This window comes from Schistocerca americana, chromosome 1, assembly GCF_021461395.2.
Source record: "Schistocerca americana isolate TAMUIC-IGC-003095 chromosome 1, iqSchAmer2.1, whole genome shotgun sequence".
In the NCBI taxonomy this organism is placed as follows: domain Eukaryota; kingdom Metazoa; phylum Arthropoda; class Insecta; order Orthoptera; family Acrididae; genus Schistocerca; species Schistocerca americana.
In genome coordinates, this window is record NC_060119.1 from 358,600,154 (window position 1) to 358,625,051 (window position 24,898).

The following is a 24,898-nucleotide window of genomic DNA, read 5'->3' on the forward strand; positions in this document are numbered from 1 at the left end:
AGCAAAACGTCAATGACGGCGCATGACAATCGTGTATAAAAGCAGCTGTAATGAGAGAGAGAATAAAATGTGGTAGTGAAGCGGAGGGCATTTGCGATGTGGGCGTTTCAAAAGATGGCGGAAGATGACGATTGGTTGAGTAACGTGTTGTGGACCGATGAAGCTCATTTCCCGCTCCGAGGTTCTGTCAACGCCTACAACTGCAGACTTTGGGCTACCGAAAATCCTAGAACTGTCGCGGAAACTCCATTGCACGACGAGAAAGTCACGGTGTGGGTTGGATTTACCACATCTACCGTTATCGGGCCTTTTTTCTGCATGGAAATGCGTGATTCTGGTTTTGTAACTGCTACCATGATGGGTGAGAGGTACGCCCATATGTTACAGAATCGCATCATCCCCAGCCTGGCTGATAAACACCTGCTGCAACGTACAATGTTTATGCAGGATGGCGCTCCACCCCATATTGCTAGATGCATGAAAGATCTCTTGCGCGCATCGTTTGGTGATTATCATGTGCTCAGCCGCCACTTTCGTCGTGCTGGGACTCCCAGGTCCCCAGACCTCAGTCCATGTGATTATTGGCTATGGGGTTACCTGAAGTCGCAAGCGTATCGTGATCGGCCGACATCTCTAGAGATCCTGAAAGACAACATCCGACGCCAATGCCTTACCATAACTCCGGACATGCTTTTCAGTGCTGTTCACAACATTATTCCTCGACTACAGCTATTGTTGAGGAATGATGGTGGACATATTGAGCATTTCCTGTAAGGAACATCATCTGTGCTTTGTCTTACTTTGTTATGCTAATTATTGCTATTCTGATCAGATGAAGCGCCATCTGTCGGACATTTTTTGAGCTTTAGTATTTTTTTGATTCTAATAAAACCCCATGTCATTCCAAATGTGTGTGTGAATTTGTACCTTTCTATCTACATTATTCCGTGATTTATTCAGTTTTCAAATTTATACTGACTTTTTGATCACCCGGTATATATATTACAGACTGGATTTATAAGGGGGGCCAAGGCTCATTGCTGACTTTTAGTCAAACAGCAAAGAAATCACTGCAGTATTAGTTTTCTTAAAATCTGATCAGATACAAAGTAGGGTAATTAAGATTTCTGCTCATTACATTAATACACTACTGGTCATTAAAATTGCTGCACCAAGAAGAAATGCAGATGATAAACGGGTATTCATTGCACAAATATATTGTACTAGAACTGACATATGATTACATTTTCACGCAATTTGGATGCATAGATCCTGAGAAATCGGTACCCAGAACAACCACCTCTGCCCGTAATAACGGCCTTGATACGCCTGGGCATTGAGTCAAACAGAGCTTGGAGGGTGTGTACAGATATAGTTGCCCATGCAGCTTCAACATGATACCACAGTTCATCAAGAGTAGTGACTGGCATATTGTGACAAGCCAGTTGCTCGGCCACCGTTGACCAGACGTTTTCAATTGATGAGAGATCTGAAGAATGTGCTGGCCAGGGCAGCAGTCGAACATTTTCTGTATCCAGAAAGGTCCGTACTGGTCCTGCAACATGCGGTCGTGCATTATCCTGCTGAAATTTTGGGTTTCGCAGGGATCGAATGGAGGGTAGAACCACGGGTCGTAACACATCTGAAATGTAACGTCCACTGTTCAAAGTGCCGTCAATGCGAACATACCATCACGCCGGGTGATACGCCAGTATGGCGATGACGAATACACGCTTCCAATGTGTGTTCACCGCGATGTCGCAAACACGGATGCGACCATCATGATGCTGTAAATAGAACCTGGATTAATCCGAAAAAATGACGTTTTGCCATTCATTCACCCAGGTTCGCGTTGAGTTCACCATTGCAGGCGCTTCTGTCTGTGATGCAGTGTCAAGGGTGACCGCAGCCATGGTCTCTGAGCTGATAGTCCATGCTCCTGGAAACGTCGTCGAACTGTTCGTGCAGATGGTTGTTGCCTTGCAAACATCCCCATCTGTTGACTCAGGTATCGAGACGTGGCTGCACGATCCGTTACAGCCATGCGGATAAAATGCCTGTGATCTCGACTGTTAGTGATAGGAGGCCGTTGGGATCCAGCACGGCGTTCCGTATTACCCTCCTGAACCGACCGATTCCGTATTCTGCTAACGGTTATTGGATCTCGACCAACGTGAGCAGCTATGTCGCGATACGATAAACCGCAATCGCGGTAGGCTACAATGCGGCCTTTATCAAAGTCGGAAACGTGATGGTACGCATTTCTCTTCCATACAAGAGGCATCACAACAACGTTTCACCAGGCAACGCTTGTCAAGTGCTGTTTGTGTATGAGAAATCGGTTGGAAACTTTCCTCATGTCAGCACGTTGTAGGTGTAACCACTGGCGCCCACCTTGTGTGAATGTTCTGAAAAGCTAATCATTTGCATTTCACAGCATCTTCTTCCAGCCGGTTGAATTTCGCGTCTGTAGCCGTCATCTTCGTGGTGTAGCGGTGTTAATGGCCAGTAATGTAATAGATTACGTTACTCATGTAAGATACCCCTTGAGGCAGATATACTTTGAGGCAGTTGTTTTTTCATGCAGTCATAAATACACAGTGCTAATCTATCCCTCTCTACATCTATGATACATTGAAGTCAAACTTTCTTTCATTAAAACTTCGTTGGGTGACCTTTCACAAGGAAAGAATGTTTCCAGTACTTCCATATTATTAATACAGTGGCAGTTTGGCCTCAGGAATGGCTAATAGGTTGCCAAGCTAAATTTTTTTCTGTTGTATGTAATAATATATAGTTTAGATGAAAAAATCTGTTATTGTGTATCTCTTGTAAGTTAACGAATATTTTGACTCTGCAAAAAATTGTTTATTTCAAAATAAATTACTGAATGATTTTTGTAGGTAAGAAACACATTACACAGTATAAATAAAGCATCACACTGTTATGTAACAATATATATATATATATATATATATATATATATATATATATATATATATACTTTTATTTGGTGCTTTCCTTAGGGTTCCTTTCTTGCCCCATCCGTATTCCTGAGATATATCATTTACTTTGTACTTAGTGTACTGGGTAAACTCAAAAGCTAGTTTATCTAATGAAACATGAAACAAAGTAGATAATTAATCCCTTGGAATCGGTTTGTCATCCATATATAGTTAGTTGATTTATAATTATAATAAAAGGAATGATGCCCATGGATCAGAAATTCCATAAGGAAATCTACAATGTTAAAGTGCTGCGTGGTGTTGATATTGATTCAGACCACTACATTTCAAAAATTAACATCAAACTGACACCTAAAAGAAAAAACAAACTTCAAAAGTTAGATACGAGGAGAACATATGACCCTAGTTATATTATTAGTAATCAGATATATTACAAGAGATTAAGAATGCCTTTAAGTGACAATTTAGAAGCCATTGTCAATGGATTGAAAGCCTTGGCTGAAGAAGTAGCTCTGGTATGGAAACACAAGAAACATGCTTGGTGGAATGAGGAATGTGATGTAGCAATTCAATGTAGACATGAGGCCTGGTTAAGTGACCAACAAAAATGAAATGAAAGCTTAAGGGAGGAATTAATAATTGCTAGACGATCAACCGCCAAAGAAATTAGAAGGGTCAAAAGCAATGGATTCGCTAAAATCTATCGAGGATGCTTTCAATCACCACAAGACAAGAGATTACTATCAGACATTCAAATAGTATCATTCAAAATACACTCCACCTACTCTTATTATGAAGGATAGAGACAGAAAGGTAGCACATAACAATTACGACAATTCAATGGTATTGGCTAAATATTTCAAACAGTTACTAAATAGCACGGAACCTGAATATCATTTTGAATTTGACCCCTATCCAAGAAACAAAACGCATTTAGAAAAAGTTATTCCACCACATCCAGATGAAGTATAAGCAGCGATTAACTCACTTTGGAATTTTAAAGTAGCAGGTGAGAACCAACCAGTGCCAGATCTTTGGAAATATGAAAATGTGAAAATTATTCTGACCTTACCCAAAGATCTTACTGGCTTTTGGAATACTGAGAAATTACCAGAGAAATGGAATGTTGCAATGATCTATCCACTACACAAAAAAGGAGACAGATTGGATCCAAATAATTGTAGGTGTATATCTCTGCTGGATATTACTTACAAATTTTTTTCCAAGGTTCTGTATTTCAGAATTCATGAACAACTTGATAGTGAACTAGGCGAATATCAAGGAGGCTGTCATCCAGGACGAAGGGGTCCTGATCAAATTATTAGTCTCGAATTGATAATGAAACATCAAAGGGTAAGGGACAAAAAAATAGTCATCAGATATGTCGATTTTTGAAAAACCTATGATAGTATCCATCATGAATCTCTACTGTCAATTCTTAAAGAATTTTGTTTACATCACAAACTTGTCAACCTCATTGCAGTCACCCTTCGAAATACTAAAGTTAGAGTAAGGTTCAGTACTGATTTCTCTCAACCTTTTGAGATTCATGCTGGCCTTCAACAAGGCAATGGATTGTCTCCATTATTGTTCAATTGTGTGCTGGAGAAAATCATGCATGAATGGAACAAGATATGCCCACCATCTGTTAAGGTAGGAAGAAAGATAGGAGTTAACTGCCTTGCATTTGCAAATTATTTCACGCTGTTAGCAAACAATATTGATGAAGCAAAGGTTCATATAGAACAACTAGAACAATTAGCGACAAAGATCGGATTGCAAATTTCGTTTGAGAAAACGGAAATGGTACTTAGCTTCCCAGATGACACATTCCATATCATACTCCATAATCAAAAAATTAAAGTAGTAAAAAAGTTTAAATATCTTTGTGAGATTACAACCTGGAATGTTAATAAAAGAGCATCAGTAGATAGTAGAACATTAAAACTTCAGCGAGCACAGAGAACCACGTAGCCAACCTACAAAAAACGATCTCTCTCAATAAATGCTAAATTTCGACATTACTCCTCCATTGTTAAGCCAGAAGCAACATATGTAAGTGAAACATTATTCAGACTAAATTCTCAAGCAACAACTGACAAATTGCAGAAAGTTGATAGAAGAATACTCCAAACAAATATTAGTAAGAAACACCAAGTTTATGATCAATGGGGACTTTTGCCCAATCCAGTAGTGTAAAGAAAGTGAATCCATTATTAATACAATGCGGCCACATATCGCGCCTACCAAATGTTAGAACCCTGAAGCAACTTTTTGACTACTTCTGGGACAGTAAAACCAAAAAACATCTGGTTTAAAGAAGTACAAAGTGATCTGTGTAAACTGAATATCACCACACATCAAATTCAACACAGAGAATAGAAGCGGCTTCTGAAGAGCAAATACACACGGCTGACATTCAAACCATCAGAATGGAAGAAGTATGTCATATCTGCAGAAGAACGAGCAGCCAGATCACAGTGAATGAAGAAGTTTTGGGAAACGAAGAAATTGCTGACTGCTAAGACCTAAACTTAATCATTGTAGACTATGTTGTATTATGTTTGATTTTAGGGCTGCAATGTGAATGTAAACTATGTAAATAAATAAATAAATAAAAAAGGAATGGTGATACCTCTCAAGGAAAGCTCCTTGCAAATAATAAAAAGACTTATATGTTGAAGTATATATACTTCCTCAGTATATTTGTTGTGCATGAGCTGGACATGCCCATGATTTTTAATGAGTAGCTGCATCTCCTCTGTACACACAAGGTAGAGAAACAGTCTTTGTATGTGGAGCACTTGCTTGTCCTTCATTAAAAAGATTTATAACTCTGCCTAATTAATTTTCAGTACGCTTCAGAAGGAGTTAAGGTGAGACAGTGACAACTCTTCATCCTGACTACCAAATTGAAAGTTGTTCTCTCGAAAGACTGTTTTCCTATCTACAGATCCCTTTGAGTATGCACGTTCCTAAAATGAGTGACACTTAGGATACACCGAATTTTCAACAAGATCTTAGTGTTGTTATCTACCTCATTCATCAGTATTTAGGCTATCCTCAACTTTTTTGGATCGTGCCTAATAATGGGTTATAAATGTCACATGCTCCATTTGCTCATCACAATAAGGAATTTGAAATTAACATCTTATGAAGGAATTTAGAAGTTTACTTAGGATACACTGAGTTTTCAACAATATGTCATTGTTGTAATCTGCCTCATTCGGCTTGATTTAGGTTTTCCCCCACTTTCTTCAATGATGCCTAATAATAGGTTATGGACATCACATGCTCCATTTGCTCAACACTGTAAATAATTTCAAATTAACATCCCATGAAGGAATCTCAAAATTTGCTTGTACTCAATTTCCACAGAACACAAGTCTTTATAGCAAGTTCACATCTGTTATTCCAATCTATATAAGATCATCTGTACCAAATTATGAGAGATATGCCAAAATCGAGATCTGGTGTTATATGGTGGACATTTTATTCATGTCAGGGACATTCTACCTTATAATATTTTTCCTCCTTCCCTATCTTTCTCCTTAATTAGCTTGTATGTAAGACATTCACACTGCTAGTGCTCTGGTGTCACTGATATTCATCAGTAAAATAATGATCTGCAGGTTGGTGTTTGTAGATGTAAGCCCTTGTTAACTGACGATTAGATATCCTGCTAGACAACAACACATACATTTCGACTGAAACTACAAGTTTATTGTGACAAATCAAAATTTATTTTTCTTCCCACAACACGTTTCGGAAATTGAAACTTCTATCATCAGGTAGATTGATGTCAATTAATAAGACATCTATATGTTGTTTGTACGATTTCTGGGTGACCTGTGGCACAATAGAAGGCAAAAAGAAAAACACTATTTTAGTACAATGTTTTTGCAATCTAAAGGTATTTACATTTATATGACTGTTTGCAACCAGAAACTACAAGAAATCTTTTGGACTTGTATTAAAACCTTTATTTGGTTCTTATCTGCTGCTACCACAGGTTAAACGAACGTCGTACCAGTACACAATACATACGTGTCTTATTGAGATATATCCTCCCGATGATAGAGGTTCACGTCTAAAATGCGTAATGGAGACAAAAATAAGTTGTGACTGGTTATAGTAAACTTGTAGTTTCAATTGCTATTCATAACTCTAGCTGGAACCTGAGCGAAAAAAAACCGGTACAATAATTTGGTAAAAATGAGCTCTTAAAAATTGATAACAATGCCATTGGGTAGTCTATGTTAACATTGAAAGGACACTGTTCTTGTAAAGATTGAAACAACCTTCGTTATTAAGATAGATTAAATGCTGAAAGTGCATAACTTGTGGTCACTGAGAGCGATTGTTTATATGTGTTTACACATTTTATTTAGATGTAAACAATATTTACGTTTCAGAAGGATCGACATACATCGTAACTTTTGTTCCACGTTGTCAGAGCTGACCTTTCATTAAAAAGATTAGAAGTACGAGTGTATCATAAGCATTTTGGTAGCGTCCAAAAAACGAAAACGAATTATACCGAAATGTCAGTACGTCCGAAAAAAAAATGACTTGCCAAATTGATTGGAAAATTGTGGTAATGCTGTTAAGAAGTTAACGACTGCATCTGTTAAGTTCCGAGAAAATATTGAGGAAAAGAGATGAAAAACGTTCTCAAAATTATAACACGTGCTCTTTTGCAGACTTTTCTTATTACTGACTACAGTAACTACTGTTCTTAACACCTGATTACCGTTTAGCGTTCCCAAGTATGCTGGCAGCATTTTCTGCAATTTTTCGTTTATATAGATCCCTGTTTTTCGTAATACTTTATTTTTCGTATCTATGTGAAAGCTGTTAATGGATTGGTTGCGAGAATCCGGTAATCACTGTCAGAAACTGACCATTTATTTTTCTACTTTTGCTACCTACCGCTAGATGGCCGTTGTGTTTGTCGTTGGTTTGTCTTCACTTGTACTCTTTGTTCCGGCACAGTTTTTGATCTATATAACCAAATATTTCTGGAATGATTTGTTAATTGGCCAGTTTATAGTTTTCGTCTTATATTAAAATGTATAGTATTTTTTAAATTACTCATTGTTCTTAAATATTGTGTGCTTTTGTGTTATATATATCGTAAACGACTCCGTTGGTTAGTCCTGTTCCGCCCTGTGACCCCCTCTTATTCATCGAGGAATCCGACGAGAAGTGGAGGATTGGAATAGTGTGTAGATTGAGTGTGTAGTAAGAGGGGCGTAGTTGTTAAGGGTATTTTTTACAAACCGTAAGTCTCAAATTGATGTATCTTTTAATTAGAATAGAATTGGAAGGCTAAGATTTGTATACATATTGTTTCTCAGGCAAAGAATTGTGGAAATACGGTATGACGCATTGAAGGAGTGCCATCCCGTAAATCGCCATTTTGCCGAGTTTACCGGTGGTGTGTCCGATGTTTGCGTAATTTTAATAACTGACTTCCACTCTCAAATTTTATTATCTAATTATGTATCTGTGCTTCTCGTAAGCGAGAATGTTGTCACTGAATATGCACGCGTTATCAAATAAGCACCGAGTCTTCACGTGATTCGTTTTCTTCGACCTTCACTTGTTTAAAGACGATTACTAAGAGCATTTAATGAGTGTTGCATTTGAAATTTATTAATGGCAGTGTAGTAAAGTTTTTTAAAATTTTCTTTGCTGTAAGTATATTCACAGCGTCACGTAAGTCTGCATGTGGAAAATTGACATTCAATTGCATGTTTCTGCGTTGTAAGATTTCAGGCTGTTATGTGGTTTGGGATGGAGGGAGGGAAGGAGGTAGACTATTCCGACGCTCGTATAAAATTAAAGAATCTGCCCGTGGTCATTTTCGTCCAACTTATCAACTGATAACAGCTCTGTGAAATTTGTTATCTAGTATCGGCTAGTACAGGTTTTAGTGGAATAAAGAGAAATTGGTATTTGCAATGGAAAAATTTGCTCTTGTCAACTAATGGAATTCCTCTTTGCGTATTTAACTGCTCAGTATCAAACAGCTGAGGAATTGTCACTGTTAAACAGAAATTCCATTTTTAAGTGGTTTTAGGACAGCAACAGTGAGTTATTTCCCACTGCTTGTACACTGTAGTAAGAGTTGTCATTTGATGAGTGGGGGGGGGGGGGATGAGAGTGATTAATTCCTCTTAATGATTGTAAAGTTGTGAAATAGTTCCCCAGACAGAAGTACTTAGCATTTTTGTAAGTTTCTGTTTGTGAAGGATACTTCATTTTAGATGGTATCAAATAAGTTAAGGTGGACCTTTATTTGTAACAGTATGCCCCAATGGTGTAACAAAATTGTGTATACTGTTTTGGGAACTCGGTATGTGTGACAAGTTTGTCACCTGTTTCACTTGGGGCAAGTGGGTTGCCCATGATAAGTTAGTTTGATAGTGCCAGGTTAGTGAAAGTGTTTGGCAAGTTACCTGCCTTTGAGTAATTTTAAGTGTGTGGTTTTATTGTTTAGCCTGACAGTTTGTTTTGAGGAAACACAAATTTTCAAGTAGCTGCTGTAGAGATTGATGTGCACTAGTAAGATATGACAATTTGCCAATGAAATTTGCATGATATTTAGTTGTGGAATATCTAGCACAGGAGTTTAACACTTGTCACTAACTTTGATTTAGGGTGTCAGCTTGTAATAATTACTGAATAAGATAAGGAACTGCCTCAAAGTTAAATCTTGAAGTATATGGGATAGAGGTAAGTTTTAGAATGTGGGTTAGGTGCATTCGTCTGGCTGTAAATACTTAGGTAATTTTTTTAAAGTATTTCTTCAATGGAGAAATGAGTTTTACTTTAGGTTAAAAACTGTTGATATAATCTAAAAACTGATTTGTGTAATCTCTAATCTCTTAATACAGATAGTAGCTATAAAATGTTGCTGTATGTAAAATTATAAAGAATCTGTTTGAATGTATGCTGGAGATGTCGGTGAACTTGGTTCACTTACTGCTTCTAATGAATATAGAATGTGGTACATGGTTAGGGGTGTGTGTGTGTGTGTGTGTGTGTGTGTGTGTGTGTGTGTGTGTGTGTGTGTGTGTGTGTGTGTTCTGCAAGGTATTGGTGGGGCCATTGAGTGGTTTACTCTGTTGTGTATCCTTAGACTGAAATTTTCGAGTCTCGTGTGTGTATTTCTTTCTGGTCAATCCTGGTCCATCTGTTAATCAGACTGCAATGTCCACCCTGATAGCTTAGTGGTCAGCACCACAATGTCGTGCCAAGGGCCTGGGTTAGATTCCCGGCTGGGTCGGACATTTTATCCACTCGGGATTGGGTTGTGTTATCATCTCATCCTCATTGACACGCAAGTTGCCGAAGGGGCGTCAAGACTTGCACCAGGTAAACGATCTACCTGACGGGAGGCTCTAGCCACAAGAAATGTCATTTCTTCTGACTGCATGATATCTAGGTGTATTTATGTATGTGGGAATAAGGTGCTAAGTTTCCAATTGACCGTTTCTGAGTTAAGTGCTTAAGAAAGTTCATTTTGTGCAATGCTCTTGGGCAATCTCACATACCTGTACCATGATATGCTTTTCGCAGGATCATCATTAGATTGGGATACTTCTCATGTATTGACTGCTCAGTTTTTTCAGTGGTAACAGAAAAAGATTTTTTCCTCGCTCCTCTACTTCTCTCAGTTTAGGGCTAGGGACCTGTTCTGGCTTTAGTTCCCTCTCAAAATTTTCTGTTTTGACCCACTTTCCTCTGAATTTGTATTGTGAAGTCATCTTTCATTCTTTATTCCATTTGTTCCAGATGTCCTTTCTACTTTTTCTGTTCTGTCATTTACTGCAAAAATACTCAATTATTTTCTGATGTTTCCATTAGGAATACTGTTCAACTTAGTCAAACCTTTGGCCACTCGGAATTTTTCAGTTGTCTGAACATTGCTAAAATGTTTGCTATTTCTAACCTAGGCTTCACTGCCTCTGAGTAAAACAGGTACCAGCCGGCCACGGTGGCAGAGCGGTTCTAGGCGCTTCAGTCCGGAACCATGAGACTGCTACGGTCACAGGTTCGAATTCTGCCTCGGGCATGGATGTGTTTGATGTCCTTAGGATAGTTAGGTTTAAGTAGTTCTAAGTCGAGAGGACTGACGACCTCAGATGTTAAGCCCCATGGTGCTCAAAGCCATTTTTAGAACAGGTACCGCAGTCACTGTCTAACAGAATATTTGTTTCTTTGTGTATTTTAATGTTGTGTATAGTCACATAGGCTGTTTGATGCCCACAGTCTTACCTTGGTAATTTAGCTTTCGAGGTAATTGAAGTGCTGAACTTGTTCCAAAATCTGTTCTTCTAACTCTGATTTTGGGTAGGTTTGGCAGTTAAGAAGTAAGTGATTGGTTGTGGTTATGCACCCAGTTAACGGTGAAGTAGGGGGGGGGGGGAGGAGGATCATGGAAAACATTGTGTACTAGCTAAGTATTGAGACTAGATTTGTACCTCAGCTCATTTTGCATTGATTAGCAGACTGCTTAAAGTTAAACCATTGTTGTCTGACAATGACCAGTATTTTTTTTTTAATGGGTAAAACTTGCAACAAAACTTGTGCAGTTCACAGAATTCCTGAATTTTTGTAAAACATATTCTTTGTGGGACTAAGACCTTTCTGCAGGTCACAAAGGCCCCAGTGTAACCCTTGGTGTAAACAGTGAAAATTAGTGGAAACAGATACTTCGTAACAGTGGATGGTTAGCATTGGTTTCAGGTAAAATTGTTCATTTGTAAAATTTAAGTTGGCTAAACATCTACAGAAGTAGTTAATCATAATGGTAACATCGGAAGGAGTGTGGTGGCATTAGCCATTGCTGGTACTGCTTAACCCTTAACTTTTGAGGTGTTAAAAAAAAATTTATGGGTGTAATCCTATGAATTATACATATAGTGTGTTACAAACTCCAGACTTCCAGAGGGGAGTGAGTATATAACATTTTGAATAGGAATCCATCTCGGGGAAACAGTAAATGACAGTACAGTGTGTAAATTATAGGTGCCAACATCTGTAAATGTATAAATATACAAGGTGATTCTGTGATGCTAGACTTTCTAGGATGGGCAAAGATACATGTATCAATTGGAGGTAAGAAACAAGTCGAAAATTCCAAGAGAAAGCAGTCCTAATCCCTCTGATAGTGGGAATGTAGGCTGGTACTGTTGTTGCAAAGATTGTGGGGTAAGAGGTGGTAGTAAGGAGGATAACAAAGTAGTAGTCCAGTAAACATCGGTTTTAAAATGTATGCACTTATCTTTGCTACTTGAAAACCCATATCTACTAGAGTGCTCATAATTCTGAAGGTATGCATTTGAGCCCATGTGTAAGAGATTTTTTACTGTTGTTTCGTAGTACCGCCTCCGAAAGTTGCCTATATTATAGTTTAACCAACAGCAGTACCAGTATAAGCGTATTTTACCAGGTAGTTTCTGGCATAGGGACCCTTATCTCAAATTGATGCATTTATCCTTCTTCATCATTCTACACAGTTTGCTACATCACAGAATCACCATGCATATACATAAGTGCCGCACCTATAACTTTCACACTATGTAGTGTTATTGGATGAGGTTTCTGTACATTGTTACTATTCAAAATATTATGTACCAACTCCTCTCTACAAGGCCTACAAGTTAGTAGTGGGAATTTCTGAACACCCTGTATAGTTGTGTAGCTCTTTAAAGTTAAAACTATTACTTTTTTGAAAGTCATCAGCCTTGGACTTTCATTAAACATCCTTAAACTTCTGTAATTTGTGTGGATAGGAGGTAAAGCCATATATTTAACAATAGTTTTTTGTGGGAAGAAGTCTTGGTGCTGGGAGCACAGTGCTTATCTCGTACCACATGTGAGCACTAGTCAACTGAGAACTGTCATTTACTTGTCTCTAATCGAGTAATATATTTCACTATAAAATTATTAACTAGCCGAGCTGCTAAATTCAGTGTTAAATGCAGGAATACCAGTCATTCTTTATTGGAAGCACTGTCTTAATGATCTAATACAGGATAGACTGAGAGTGTGTGTTTAGATTATCCAAAGATGCACACAAGAGATACCTAGCAGCAACCACCTCAACCAAGACACAATAGCCAGGCTACAAATGTACGACTGTATTGTCTTTAGTGGCAGAGAATGTATTGGCACTGAAAAAATAGGAAGCTTTAGTTTTTCGAAGGTGTATTCTTGTCACAGTATACCCAGCTAAGGATATTAAGTTTGACAAAATAATAAAAATGCAGTTTATGTAAAGGGACTAAAGTGTAGTGATCGAAATTGCAGTGACCAGTTGCACACATGAAGGAATATCAGTTTTCTTATGAGTTGCTGTCCAGTAAAGAATTTTTTCCTGTGATAAGATCATGCAGTCATCATTGTATTGTATGAAGGGTGAATACTGTAACTTTGCATTACATAACTACAGTTGCTAGTTTGCAATCCTCAGAAATGCTGTTCTCTATGAACAAGTGGTAAATATGTTAATGTGTGTTAAAGAAAGCTATAGTTGCCTAAGCTGTGATGAGTAGGTTAATGTCTTGGAATGTGACATTGCAGCAGAAAATAATTCTGCTTGGAATTGGATTTCCAAACTTCAGCTACATGTGCATTGTATTACTGGAGTGACACACCCACATATTGTTCTGTGTTGAGGTAAAGTGAAGGCTGTTTGAGCACTAGTGCTACACTGGGCATGATTTTAATTGAATTGGTACACTCCTAAGAGCTTGAACTAACCCACCCAGTTAATAGAGGTACTAGTTTAATGTGAATCCAAAACAGTGCAACTCTGTTGTTAAACAGACATTACCAGAGATGAAAGGAGTAATGACACCACCTGTGAAAGGTGACATCTTAGTCATGTCATGTGATATTGAGCTTTATTGTATGGCTTTGACAGCTCATGTGGGAGATTGTTAACCAAGGCAGCATGGTCATCACATTGTTCACTAATTCAGTTCACAAAAATTTCCAAACAAATTAATGCGCATTTTGTGCCATTGTGATTTTTCTATAATTTGTCTGGTCCAGTGTGGATTTGAAATGGACAGCATGTATAAGATGGGCATGTATGATCTTTTTTAGCAGTGGCAGCTTGTTTTGTGAAGTTTCCAGTAGCTTACTTTCTACATCAAATTACATCTTTCACACTTGCCATTTTGGGATAAAAAATGTTTTAGTAGTCCTTGAGAGAAATGGTGGTTCTCTGTGAAGTTTCTATTGCTGTTCTATAACTGTTGTCAACTAAAACTGTATGCTGGCAGTAACCAGTTCCTTTTCACTTAAAGAAGTGACATTAAATTTATACATAATGTAGGTACATCCAGTGTAAATGCAGTACTTAAGCTGCAAAACATCTCACATTCATCCTCAACACATAGGAGAGGATTTGGGTAGCATTTGTCATAAGTAGGTAACAGGCAGCTGATATTACTTTCAGAATTAAATTCTTTAGAACAATCCATTCTTTTTCATTGTGCTCTTTTTCAGTTTGAAAAATGGAATATAATTTTGCTCTTGTTTTGGTAAATTGAACAGAAGTAGTGTTTTGTGATGTAATCATAAAGTATGGCTTGTAAAGTTCATTGGACAAATTCTTTAGTATTCCCTTACGTTGAAATAGTCCAGAGGCTGAGTTTCCTGTGATCAAGTTTCAAACTGTGATGCTGAAGATTTCACAGAATTGTTTTGGTTAGAATATATGAAACAATTCAGAGTATCTATCTCATTCTAGTTTTTGCACCAAATGTCATTACATATGTATCTGTGGTTACATACCATTATTAGGCTACTCTTGAAACAGTTGGAAAGTTGCCATTGTACTTTCAGCTGTTCAGGTAAAAATAACTATAGAATTGGTGTTACCTGATAACTTTACTTTGGTTGACATGACCAACACAAGAATACCATCTGACAGACCTAAATTTTTATACGACATCCCTGAATTCCAGTAAATGCTGGTGTGGTTCCTATAATAAAACAATCTGCAAACATTGTCCTCTTCTTTGTAAAACTAGATCATTATATTTTGGATGCTGTATAAAAGTAGTGGTCCATTTGTATTTTTATAGTTAAGATGTAATTTCAAGAATCTTAGAAGTCTCACTTATAACAAACTTTATTAAATATTTGAAAATGCAGTCAACATTGTGCAAATGTCGAGACAAGGCTATCTTACAGATAAGTCTCTTACAGTCCACAGTTAGTGTGGTCAGCAAAATTTCACTGTTCCAATATATACTAAACATTAGACTACACAAAAAATCACTTGACCCAAAAACCTGCCTGGGGAGGCAGAAGTGTACTATGCTCTAGCCTGGCCTGTAAATTGTAATGCCATGACATTGAGTACATTTGAAAAAGTAATAAAGGAATAATACTACTCCTGAAAACTAATGGGGTAGCTTCCATTACTCACAGGAGAGGGAACCTCATAATTGTTCTATTAGCTATTATTGTGTGTGTGTGTGTGTGTGTGTGTGTGTGTGTGTGTGTGTGTGTGTCACCAAAAAATTTTTCCTCGTCGATTGGACTCTGCAGGTCAATGAGGAGTGTATAATGTTGCATTTTTGTGTAGCGCGCTGATAATTGCGTAAGTTGGCAGTATTGATCGGCGCGTAGATGGGAGGGGCGCTCTGGTCGGTGGAGCCGCCTGGCGGGAGTGCGCAACGCGACGGGCGCGCCCGATCGATCCGGCGCAGTTCACGCGTAGGGCGAGAGCTCCCGGGCAGCGGCGCTCAGCTCTTCAGTAGTGTTCTACGCCACTCGGTGTCGCGACCAGTCCCAGGCTAGGCTGCAAGACCGGGTGGACAAATGTAGGCTGTTGTGTTGTGTGAACGGTCGTTGATTACTTAGTGGATTCAAGTGCCTGTGATATCCAGTATTAAGACTTTCTCGCAGCGTCATTGCGAATTTTCATTCAGTAAGTTTTTTCAGAACATGCTTTGAAAGAGAGAAGATTTTCGAATAATTGTACCGCGTTGTCTCGGTCCACTATTGCACACTAAGCGTTTGTAGTGCGGTTGTCGTTTAGCTGAACTGCATGTTTGGAACAAAATGCTTGTAGCTTAAGACACCGTAGCCATCCTGCTCTGGTTTCAGCTAATGCATTACTTTCTATCCAGCAGTCCGATAAACCCACCCTACACAAATGTCTGTGGACAAAGAGGAGTTGGTTCAGCGAGCGAAGCTTGCCGAGCAGGCCGAGCGGTACGATGACATGGCCGCTGCGATGAAGGCCGTTACGGAGACAGGCGTCGAGCTCTCCAACGAGGAAAGGAACCTTCTATCGGTCGCCTACAAGAATGTTGTGGGTGCCCGGCGTTCGTCATGGCGAGTTATATCGTCAATTGAACAGAAGACGGAAGGTTCAGAAAGGAAGCAGCAGATGGCAAAGGAGTACAGAGAAAAGGTCGAGAAGGAGTTGAGAGAAATCTGCTACGACGTTCTCGTAAGTACAGCCTTTTATTTACTTATCCATACTATTTTGAAACTGTTCAGTTCTGCCTTACGTTGCGCTTATGATAGGATAGTTTAATGCTGCAGCTAAAAATGCTCTCGTGCCGTTTGTTAGCTCTATAAGTTATGAAATACTGATTCAGGTTGACGTAATTGTCATCAGAAAGGTAAGTTAAGCGTGACTGTTCGTTAAATTTAAAGATTTGCGAGGAATTGATTGTTAAGTTAAAGTATTGGAAAAGCTTTAACGATTTTTATCTGATAACGGTCTAATGAAAACAACTCAGAGAATTGTTCCCATAACGTAATGCATTTCCTCCGTAGGTTTCGCGTGCGGTTCCTTATTTGTCTCGGCGCGTGTCGGTCGCACGTTGCGGATGACGTAAGCGGCGATGGCGAAACAGGGTGAGGTATTCAGGCTGCGTCACTTGTTTCCTCTGGTTCCTTCACTTGTATCAACAGTGACGCCATGGGCGGTAAAAGAATTTCTACAGCGTTCGTGCCGCGGCAAATGCCCCTAGAGGTTCTTAAAATGGAGAATTTCGTGTGTCGAAAATAATGCCTGTTGGTGGCGCAGAGGCAGTAGTTTCCCTTCTTGATTTTTTATTTTATTTTTTTTTTGGGGGGGTAAAACGTTTCGTCCTTATATGCGTGGAAATGTGACTTCTAGTATGTTTCAAGCTCTTCTTCTGGCGGGAAATCTTTAATTGCAGAAATGGTTTCTATGTCTAAAAGATCAGAAATTATGCGCACTTGAAATTTTAGACCTAACCTGGCCCACGCTTCTTAGCTACGAGTCAGTGCACGGTACGTCTCTGACGAGTCTTTGGCAGTGTGAGGCACTCTCCAGGATTAGATGTACTCTGACGTCATCATCTGGGAATAAGCTCCGACCGGGAGAGGTTGCTGTGAGCTTGGCTCTGCTTCAGCTTTTTCTTTTCACTAGCTTCGGAAAAATGAGGCAAATGGGCTAAACACTTCCTTTCCTTACGTCAACTAAATTAAATACGGAGCTTGGGAAGAGTCCAGTTTAAAGATTGTCCCCGTCACTTCACCTGCATTTTCGTTTCTTTGTGGAAAATTAGTTTTACAGGGCAGTTCCAGAGTGTTTTCCGACCAATTTTGCGAATGAAGAGAAATGCTTTCGAAAATTGCAGTTTTGATAGTGCAACAATGTGAAAACGCAATGCCGATAGTGGTGAGGTAGACAACATAGATTCGTATTGCTATAGTTAAATCGTTATTCCGTCGGTACTGTCTGGAGGAACCTAATTCAGTGTTCAGTTGCATGAAGTTACGTCTAGGCAGGAGCTGCTAGGTATATTATACTAACCGCTCAAAGGGTTTTGGCAAGTACTTACGTTTAATGGGCGTTGTCAGTGTATTTGGGCAAACGATCGTTTAAATTGGTCCGTAGTCATGAAATTGCTGAAATTTGGTATGGTTTCCTCGTCGCGGCCATAAGTACTTAATTGTTTCGCTTCACCCATATCAGTCACGTAATCAGCTTGCAGTTAGATCTGTCGTTACGGGCTTAGAAGCAAATAAGCCTACAGAGCAGACAGACGATGGATTACGAAGAAAATTTTGTGCTTGATACGGTTCACGGTCGACGCGGACCGCTTAGTAATAGCAAAAAATGTGTGCGTCGGTTAACTGCAGGAAGATTGGCAATCTGTCACGAAGCAGTGACAGATATGCTCGCGTGATCATGGTTACGTTAACTATTTTTGTGCGCCGCGGAAGTATCTTACCTAAACTGGAATAATTTAACCTTTTCCGGTGGTAGTGCCTATCAAAACGTATTTCCATGTCTGAATCGCTGTACGAACCGCCACAGCTTTCTGCGCTGGTATAGCCATTGTTAAAACTTACAGGTTTTACCTACACGCTTTGGGTGCGCCGCTTCACCTGTCTTTATTGAATGCTTGAATAACGTGAAGACTGAGTGCTGACTTTGTACTGAGATAGAGTACAATCTCGATAAAACTTAGAAGGTACACATATGGCTACCATCCAAATAACATTGGGAGAATGTCTTGCAGAAAATTTTGCTTGCTTATACGTTTGGAAAAATTCATTGCACGGACTCGTCGTAACCTTCAAGTGGGACTTCAAAGTAGGTGAAACCTCTCCATCCCCAGGTGAACATGACACCTTAGGTGAACGCCAAAATTTTATAAATAAGTTATGATCTACAGTTTTGGGGAAATATTTCATCGTCGAACTTAGCCAATCTGTCGTTGGATTTAGTTCCAGTCACATAAGACTGCCTTTGACAGTAAAATGCGTAACTAGTGGCTAAGTATATTGGCTGCTTTCGTTGAGGTGTGATGTAAATTGCCACCTTTCTATTATCTAACCCGAAAAATAACGCATACATGTACGAATATGCAGTATAAATTTTGTTCCAGTGAACCTGCCTCAGTATTCTTGGTTGCAAATGGGCAGGGATAGAACGGTCTATCCAGAACCGGCTTGTTCAAATGACGCTAAAGACCATCCGCATCGGTGAGGTGGGGGGGGGGGGGGGTTGCTGCATCCCAGACCGTGGTCACCAGATTGCGTTAATTTCCCATGTTCGGCTTGCCTTTCATCAGCAATCCGTGAAGACTTGAGCATTACAGAGAACAAGCATTTAGTACAATGGGTAGCTCATCTCTGTAAGATTTCTTCCGAACTTACAGGTGCCATCCATACAGATTATTTACGGGTAAGTACATGGTAAAATTCTACGGAGATGGCAAATGACTGACTTGATATGACATGACGTAAAGAGTGATTTAAGTTGCGTGTCAGCTTAGGTGTTTATTCATTAGCAGCGTGCTGCTGACAAGAGTGATTTGTGGGCACAACGCACGTTTCGTCAATCTTCAACAGATACGTTTATCGATCTTTGTGAAGAAATACCTGGTACCATGCAGCCCTTGGGTACTGTTTTAGGCGTTTTCTTAATATCCAGAACAGTTTTGTGTTCTATTGAAAAAGCAATTTGGCTTTCAATAACGCCCTCGAAATGCGTTGATTGACCTGTTCAGTACGCATTAGTAGTATGCTGTTAAGGCAACATCCTCTCGAGTTTCGGCCTTAGTGTCACTGTCAGTCCCTTACTTTTGAAACATCGTGCAGAATTAACGGAATTGACGACAGGTGGAAATTAATTCCGGAATTTTATAAAGTAAAAGCGAACTGCAGTTTTAGACAATGGACTGAATATAGCGTAAACCAACCTGTTATATTTGGCTTGCAAAACAAACTTTAAAATCGTAAAACATTCTAAATAATCTTCTGGGACTTTCAACCCGGAGGGTTCAAGGTCGCGACGACAGGGCCAATCCTTGAAAACACGAAAGGCATGTGTAGTGGACTGTATATCGGAAGTATGTCAGATGAGTGTTAACGCAGAAACGTGAGGCAACGACGCTGTGAGAGGGTGTGCCGCGTGCAGTGGGCTGTCGCTGAGTCACCAGCACTGTTGCCAGGTGCCACCTGGGCGACAACCGGCGCTGCATTCCGTTGTGCCGTAGCCATACCAGCTGTGACTCGCGTACCGCAACAAGCAGTCTCAGCTCATTCATTCAGCCCTATTAAATTGGTGTATCTATTTTCATGGTCCTACCAACGGCGGATGAAGTCGGCGCAACAGATCGCCCAGCAGTCGTGCGCATTGTCAAGAGATGTGACAAATTTACATCCCTGTTCAGTGGGAATGATTTACTTAGTTTAGGTAATATTTAATTTTGCGTCGTTACGTTGGAGTGTGTAGAGTATAAAATTGCACCAATTTTACTTGTATTAAGTTCGTACAATTCAGTTAGCTCACTAGCTTCTGATGGTGTAAGTTTTACTTCTACCTCATGAGTGTTTGTATTTCATCCATAGGAAAGATTCTAGTAACACTGCCTGTGCTTACTGCCCAGAACAGACTTGTAAACTTATTTCTTTTACAGGGCCTGTTAGATAAGTACCTTATTCCAAAAGCAAGTAATGCTGAAAGCAAAGTATTTTACCTGAAGATGAAGGGAGATTATTACAGGTACCTTGCAGAAGTTGCCACAGGAGAAAACAGGAATAGTAAGTAATACTTTCTTGAGGAATATGAAAGACATAAAATTATTGGAGCAGTAGTTAAGGCACATTTATAAAATTTTATATTTTGGAAGAGTATTTCTTGGTCCTTTTGTGTTTAATTGATGAATGTAACTATTGATTTCTGCAAAGTTTAGTCTTCACAATTTTCTGTAGTGATAAGAGGTTAGTTTACAAGACGGGAATACAAGGTGAACAGACATGATGCATTGTCACAGTTCATGATTTCATTTGTAAACATGTTTAGAGTTCTGTCACTGCATGTTGAGAATTTGTAACTTTCATATAGTGTTCAAAAAAAATCTGCACCAGCTTTGAGTTGGACTGTTAGGTAGTAATAAAGGGACATATTTGTTAGGGAACAAAATTAAAATTTAGGCACCACCTGCTTTTCTTTGAAAACATTTTAAGCATATGCAATTTGTACAGTTCTTGGAAAGTCACATGTACAGCTAAGGTGTAGTTCTGAGGAAACTGCTTCATAAGCCTATTTTCATTTTGCTCCAATCATTTCTCAACATTACTTTAAGCAAAGGTTGTCATAGTTTCATCAGTTAATATATGCTTTTTCTTTGTACTTCTGTAATGTCTAACTTCTCCCAGATAATTGAGCATTACCACCTGCATAGTAGCCACAGTGAATAAGACTTAAAACTGGACAAGTTTTTGTCACATACTTGTCACCATTTTTACAAATTTTCTTTCCAGCAGAACCAAGAAGTTTTGATGACTTTCACATAGGTCAGAAATTGTGACATAACAAATTAAAAATTCTTTTAAATTTGATATGGAATACTTCCCTTTGATAAGTGGAAAACTATTTCTTGCAGCTGTTGTGGATGACTCTCAAAAGGCATACCAGGATGCCTTTGAAATCAGCAAGGCCAAAATGCAGCCTACCCATCCAATCAGGCTGGGGCTGGCACTCAACTTTTCCGTGTTTTACTATGAAATCTTAAATTCGCCAGACAAAGCGTGTCAGTTGGCGAAACAGGTTGGTTTCTTTGACTTCAGGTGACGGACTTTCTTCTAGGTTGAAGGCAGTGCTGATGGCAGACTGGTTGCTTAGTTTCATGTTACAAAACTACTTAAATGTGTGAGAAAAGTTAATAAAATTGCTGGTCGACAAAGTTCAGGGAAAATAAACTGCATCTAATCGCACATTTAAGTAAGTTTAATTTCTCGTGTGATATCTTCGAAAAGTAATGGTCAAATGTTTTCTTTTGCCTTTTTATTAGCGGTAGTGGATGATTCGCAGAAAGCGTATCAAGAAGCATTTGATATTGCAAAGTCAAAAATGCAGCCAACCCATCCAATACGTTTGGGCTTAGCACTAAATTTCTCCGTATTCTATTATGAAATTATCAATTCTCCAGCGAGAGCGTGTCATCTTGCAAAACAGGTAGGCCCAAGATTGGGTTACGGAGGTTCCCATTTGTGTTGAAAGAAGAGTTGCTGATATCTCTTAACTAATGTAATCAGCATGCCCTATCAGGACTCCAACGCTAACATATTGTGTGTTATGCAATAATTGTCTGGCCCTTCCACGATTTGCATGTTATCTGAATTACTCGAGTTGTGGAGTTTACTAAAATGTATTTGATAGTGGAATGAAAATATAATGGATGTTAGTGAACAAAATATTGTGTAGACAAAACCTTGGAGTAGCAAACCAGTCTGCACAGCAGTGTTGCGCTAATGTTTTCAAATGATTTACATAAAATTACTGGTGTTACATTGTCTAATATTACAAACTTTCTGTAGTTCAATAACAAAAATAATTTTTCATATAGTGTAATTGGATAGATGAACTGCTCTAGTGGTGGCAAGAAAACGCAAATACAGGTTTTGCATTAGTGAAACCTTTCTTGCTGTTGCTGCTTGATGATTAGTTAATCTATACAGTTGCCTTATAAACGTAAAGTTGTCACTAATATGTCCTGTTTAATATTTACCTTCATCAAAAATAGTAATGCTGCTTCGTGTAGTCAACTAAATACTAACAGTTTTCAACAAATTGGCAAGGATTATTCCATTCTAAATACAAAGCAGTAAAACAGTGATGTCTGTAAATGACAGCCTTGTTGTGGTTCAAATACATTGTTGCAATGTTGTTTTGTTAAATGTTGGATGTGTAATAGCCTTCTGACCATTACAGTATCTCTTACTATTTCTTCATGAAATTGTTTGTAAAAGATTCAGAGCATAGTTTTTACACATCTCTTGAATTAAGAACAATTAAATTTTGCACCATAATGGCCTTACTACAGCTGTGGTTTTAAGGTTCAGGAACGGTGCACATAAAAATAGTGGAATCAACAGCCTTCTTTAATAGTGAAATGAGGGTTCGCTTTTCACTTACAGTTTAAATGCTGATCATGTTACATGTACAAGAAATTTTAAGTGGTTTTACTAATAACAATCTTTGTAACAGGCATTCGACGATGCCATAGCTGAACTGGATACGCTAAACGAAGACAGCTACAAAGACTCTACCCTCATAATGCAGCTGCTGAGGGACAACCTCACTCTGTGGACCTCGGACACGCAAGGGGATGGGGATGAACCTCAAGAAGGGGGTGATAACTGATCTGGCCCTCCGCGAGAACCGTCAAATCCCTGTTCCAAGTAACTGTATTGAAATCCTTCCTATCTTCGTACCTGCTTCCATTCCAGTCCTTCCCAAATCCTGATCCTTTATCCTTCGATTTTGGTCAAATCGGTATATTATTATTATAAGGAAACATTCACACATCTACACGTGCAAACACAGTCTTCAGTCTACAAAGAAAAGGTTCGTTCACCTTTACAAGAATTTTGAACAAGCCTTTCAGTATGTGGCTTCCCTCTGTTTCTGAAAGAAATGCTAGTGCAGCATGCGAATGGTTTTAAGAAATCTACCTGAGTTGTGTTCCTAGCTGAACATGACATCAGAGCATAGTATCTTGCAGTAATAAAATTTTGGTTTCTCATAGGCTACATTATGTATGTTTGGAGTTGTGTTTTTGAAATATTTATTGTGGAAAAGTGCAGAAGATTAAATTTGCTGCAAGGACACTTAACATTGATGTAGAAAAGTGCATATTAGTTGTGGAAACTGATTTCATTCCAGAAGCAAAGTAACCCACAAAAATACTGTAAGAGTGCAGTTGTAATTTGTATGTAATTTTTGTCTTGTCAGATTTGTCATGGCATTTTTCTCTTTCTCATGCTGTGGAGAGACTCACAATGTTTTATTATTGCATTGAAACAATCCATTTAACAAGCCAAATTACTGAAAAATCAATGTGCGAAATAAAAATCATAAAATAAAATTGCAGCCTATTATTTATACTAGAATGTAAGGTATAAACTACATCACTTTTTATAAAATGCCTTTTTAAAAAATAGCCATCTGTTCATAAAATTAAAAACATTAAGTTACAATAAAAATTAAATTTATCTGCCAATATCAGTTTTGTCACTTTTTTAAATTGTTTATATTTAATTTGTTCATGTGAGAACTTAAATAAAACGGAGGTGTTAACAAGTTATTGCCTTCATTTCAGTTTAGACAAGATGTTACATTAATCTTGACCAACAGTTTTGAATGATAGTTTGCCATTGGAATTCATAGTTTGGCTTCAGAGATTGCTACTTTACTGCCTGCCCTCTTCATGAAATTTTAATTTAAAAGTAAATTTTGCAGTAAATTGCTTACTATCTACATGGACAACATTTCAAAACAGGAGTGTGAATGGATAGCTTAAATATTTGATTATGCAACACTTAGAAAGTTTGCTTAAATACATGTAATTGTAAGAGACAATGCACCATAACATTGCTGGTTGTAATGCTTGTTTCTCCTCCTGTTAAAGTGTGTGCATTCCCTGGAAAGTAGGAGAGAAGTGATTAAGACCTGTTAGCCTTGTGCAGATTTTTTTGGTGGGCTGCTTTAAAAACATGGCACTTGGATTTTATTTTTTAATATGCTGAATGTGCCTTTTAACTCCAGGGCCTAAAAGGTTGTTAGTTCTCATGTTTGAGTTAAGCCTACAGTGCTGCAGGAAAATACAGCTGTTATGGAAAGTGAATATAGGCTCAGATAAGTGAGGTACAAAATTGAGAAATAAGTTGCTGAGAAAGTTAACATACTGTGACATTTTGCTTCCTATTTTTGCACAATGTAGATTTCATATTGCTTGTGTAAGTCATCTTGATGTGGATGTGTTCCCATTCTAAAGTCTTTGTTCCCATATATAAACATGTTTCATATGTTTTCAAAATTGCCCTACCTCCACCCAATTTTGCTTCAGTGTAACATATTGCTATGCATAGTAAATTGATGTTTATACTTCATAAATTAA

At 38.5% G+C, this 24,898-nt stretch overlaps 1 protein-coding gene across 5 annotated transcripts; it reads left to right on the forward strand.

Annotated features, from left to right (window-relative positions):
- The first annotated feature begins 8,104 nt into the window (after positions 1-8,104).
- LOC124599916 (14-3-3 protein zeta) lies at positions 8,105-24,081 on the forward strand. Of its 5 annotated transcripts, none has more exons than XM_047136118.1 (5): positions 8,105-8,250; positions 16,130-16,455; positions 20,414-20,537; positions 21,791-21,954; positions 22,987-24,081. In XM_047136118.1, exons 2-5 carry the CDS (start codon positions 16,156-16,158, stop codon positions 23,140-23,142), a joined length of 744 nt encoding a protein of 247 aa, XP_046992074.1. In that variant the 5' UTR covers positions 8,105-8,250; positions 16,130-16,155; the 3' UTR covers positions 23,143-24,081. The 5 variants fall into 5 exon arrangements, with proteins under 5 accessions (XP_046992074.1, XP_046992073.1, XP_046992077.1 ...); XM_047136117.1 differs by lacking the exon at positions 21,791-21,954 and adding an exon at positions 21,383-21,546 and having other exon boundaries at positions 8,106-8,250; XM_047136121.1 differs by lacking the exon at positions 21,791-21,954 and adding an exon at positions 21,383-21,546 and having other exon boundaries at positions 8,110-8,250; positions 16,133-16,455.
- Positions 24,082-24,898: the final 817 nt, after the last annotated feature.

Bases quoted from the DNA above. Each gene is read 5' to 3' on its own strand.
- LOC124599916 (XM_047136118.1), top strand. From the start codon at position 16,156: ATGTCTGTGGACAAAGAGGAGTTGGTTCAGCGAGCGAAGCTTGCCGAG. The intron at 20,538-21,790 runs GTAAGTAATACT...CCTTTTTATTAG, and splicing joins CACAGGAGAAAACAGGAATA to CGGTAGTGGATGATTCGCAG. The intron at 21,955-22,986 runs GTAGGCCCAAGA...TCTTTGTAACAG, and splicing joins CGTGTCATCTTGCAAAACAG to GCATTCGACGATGCCATAGC.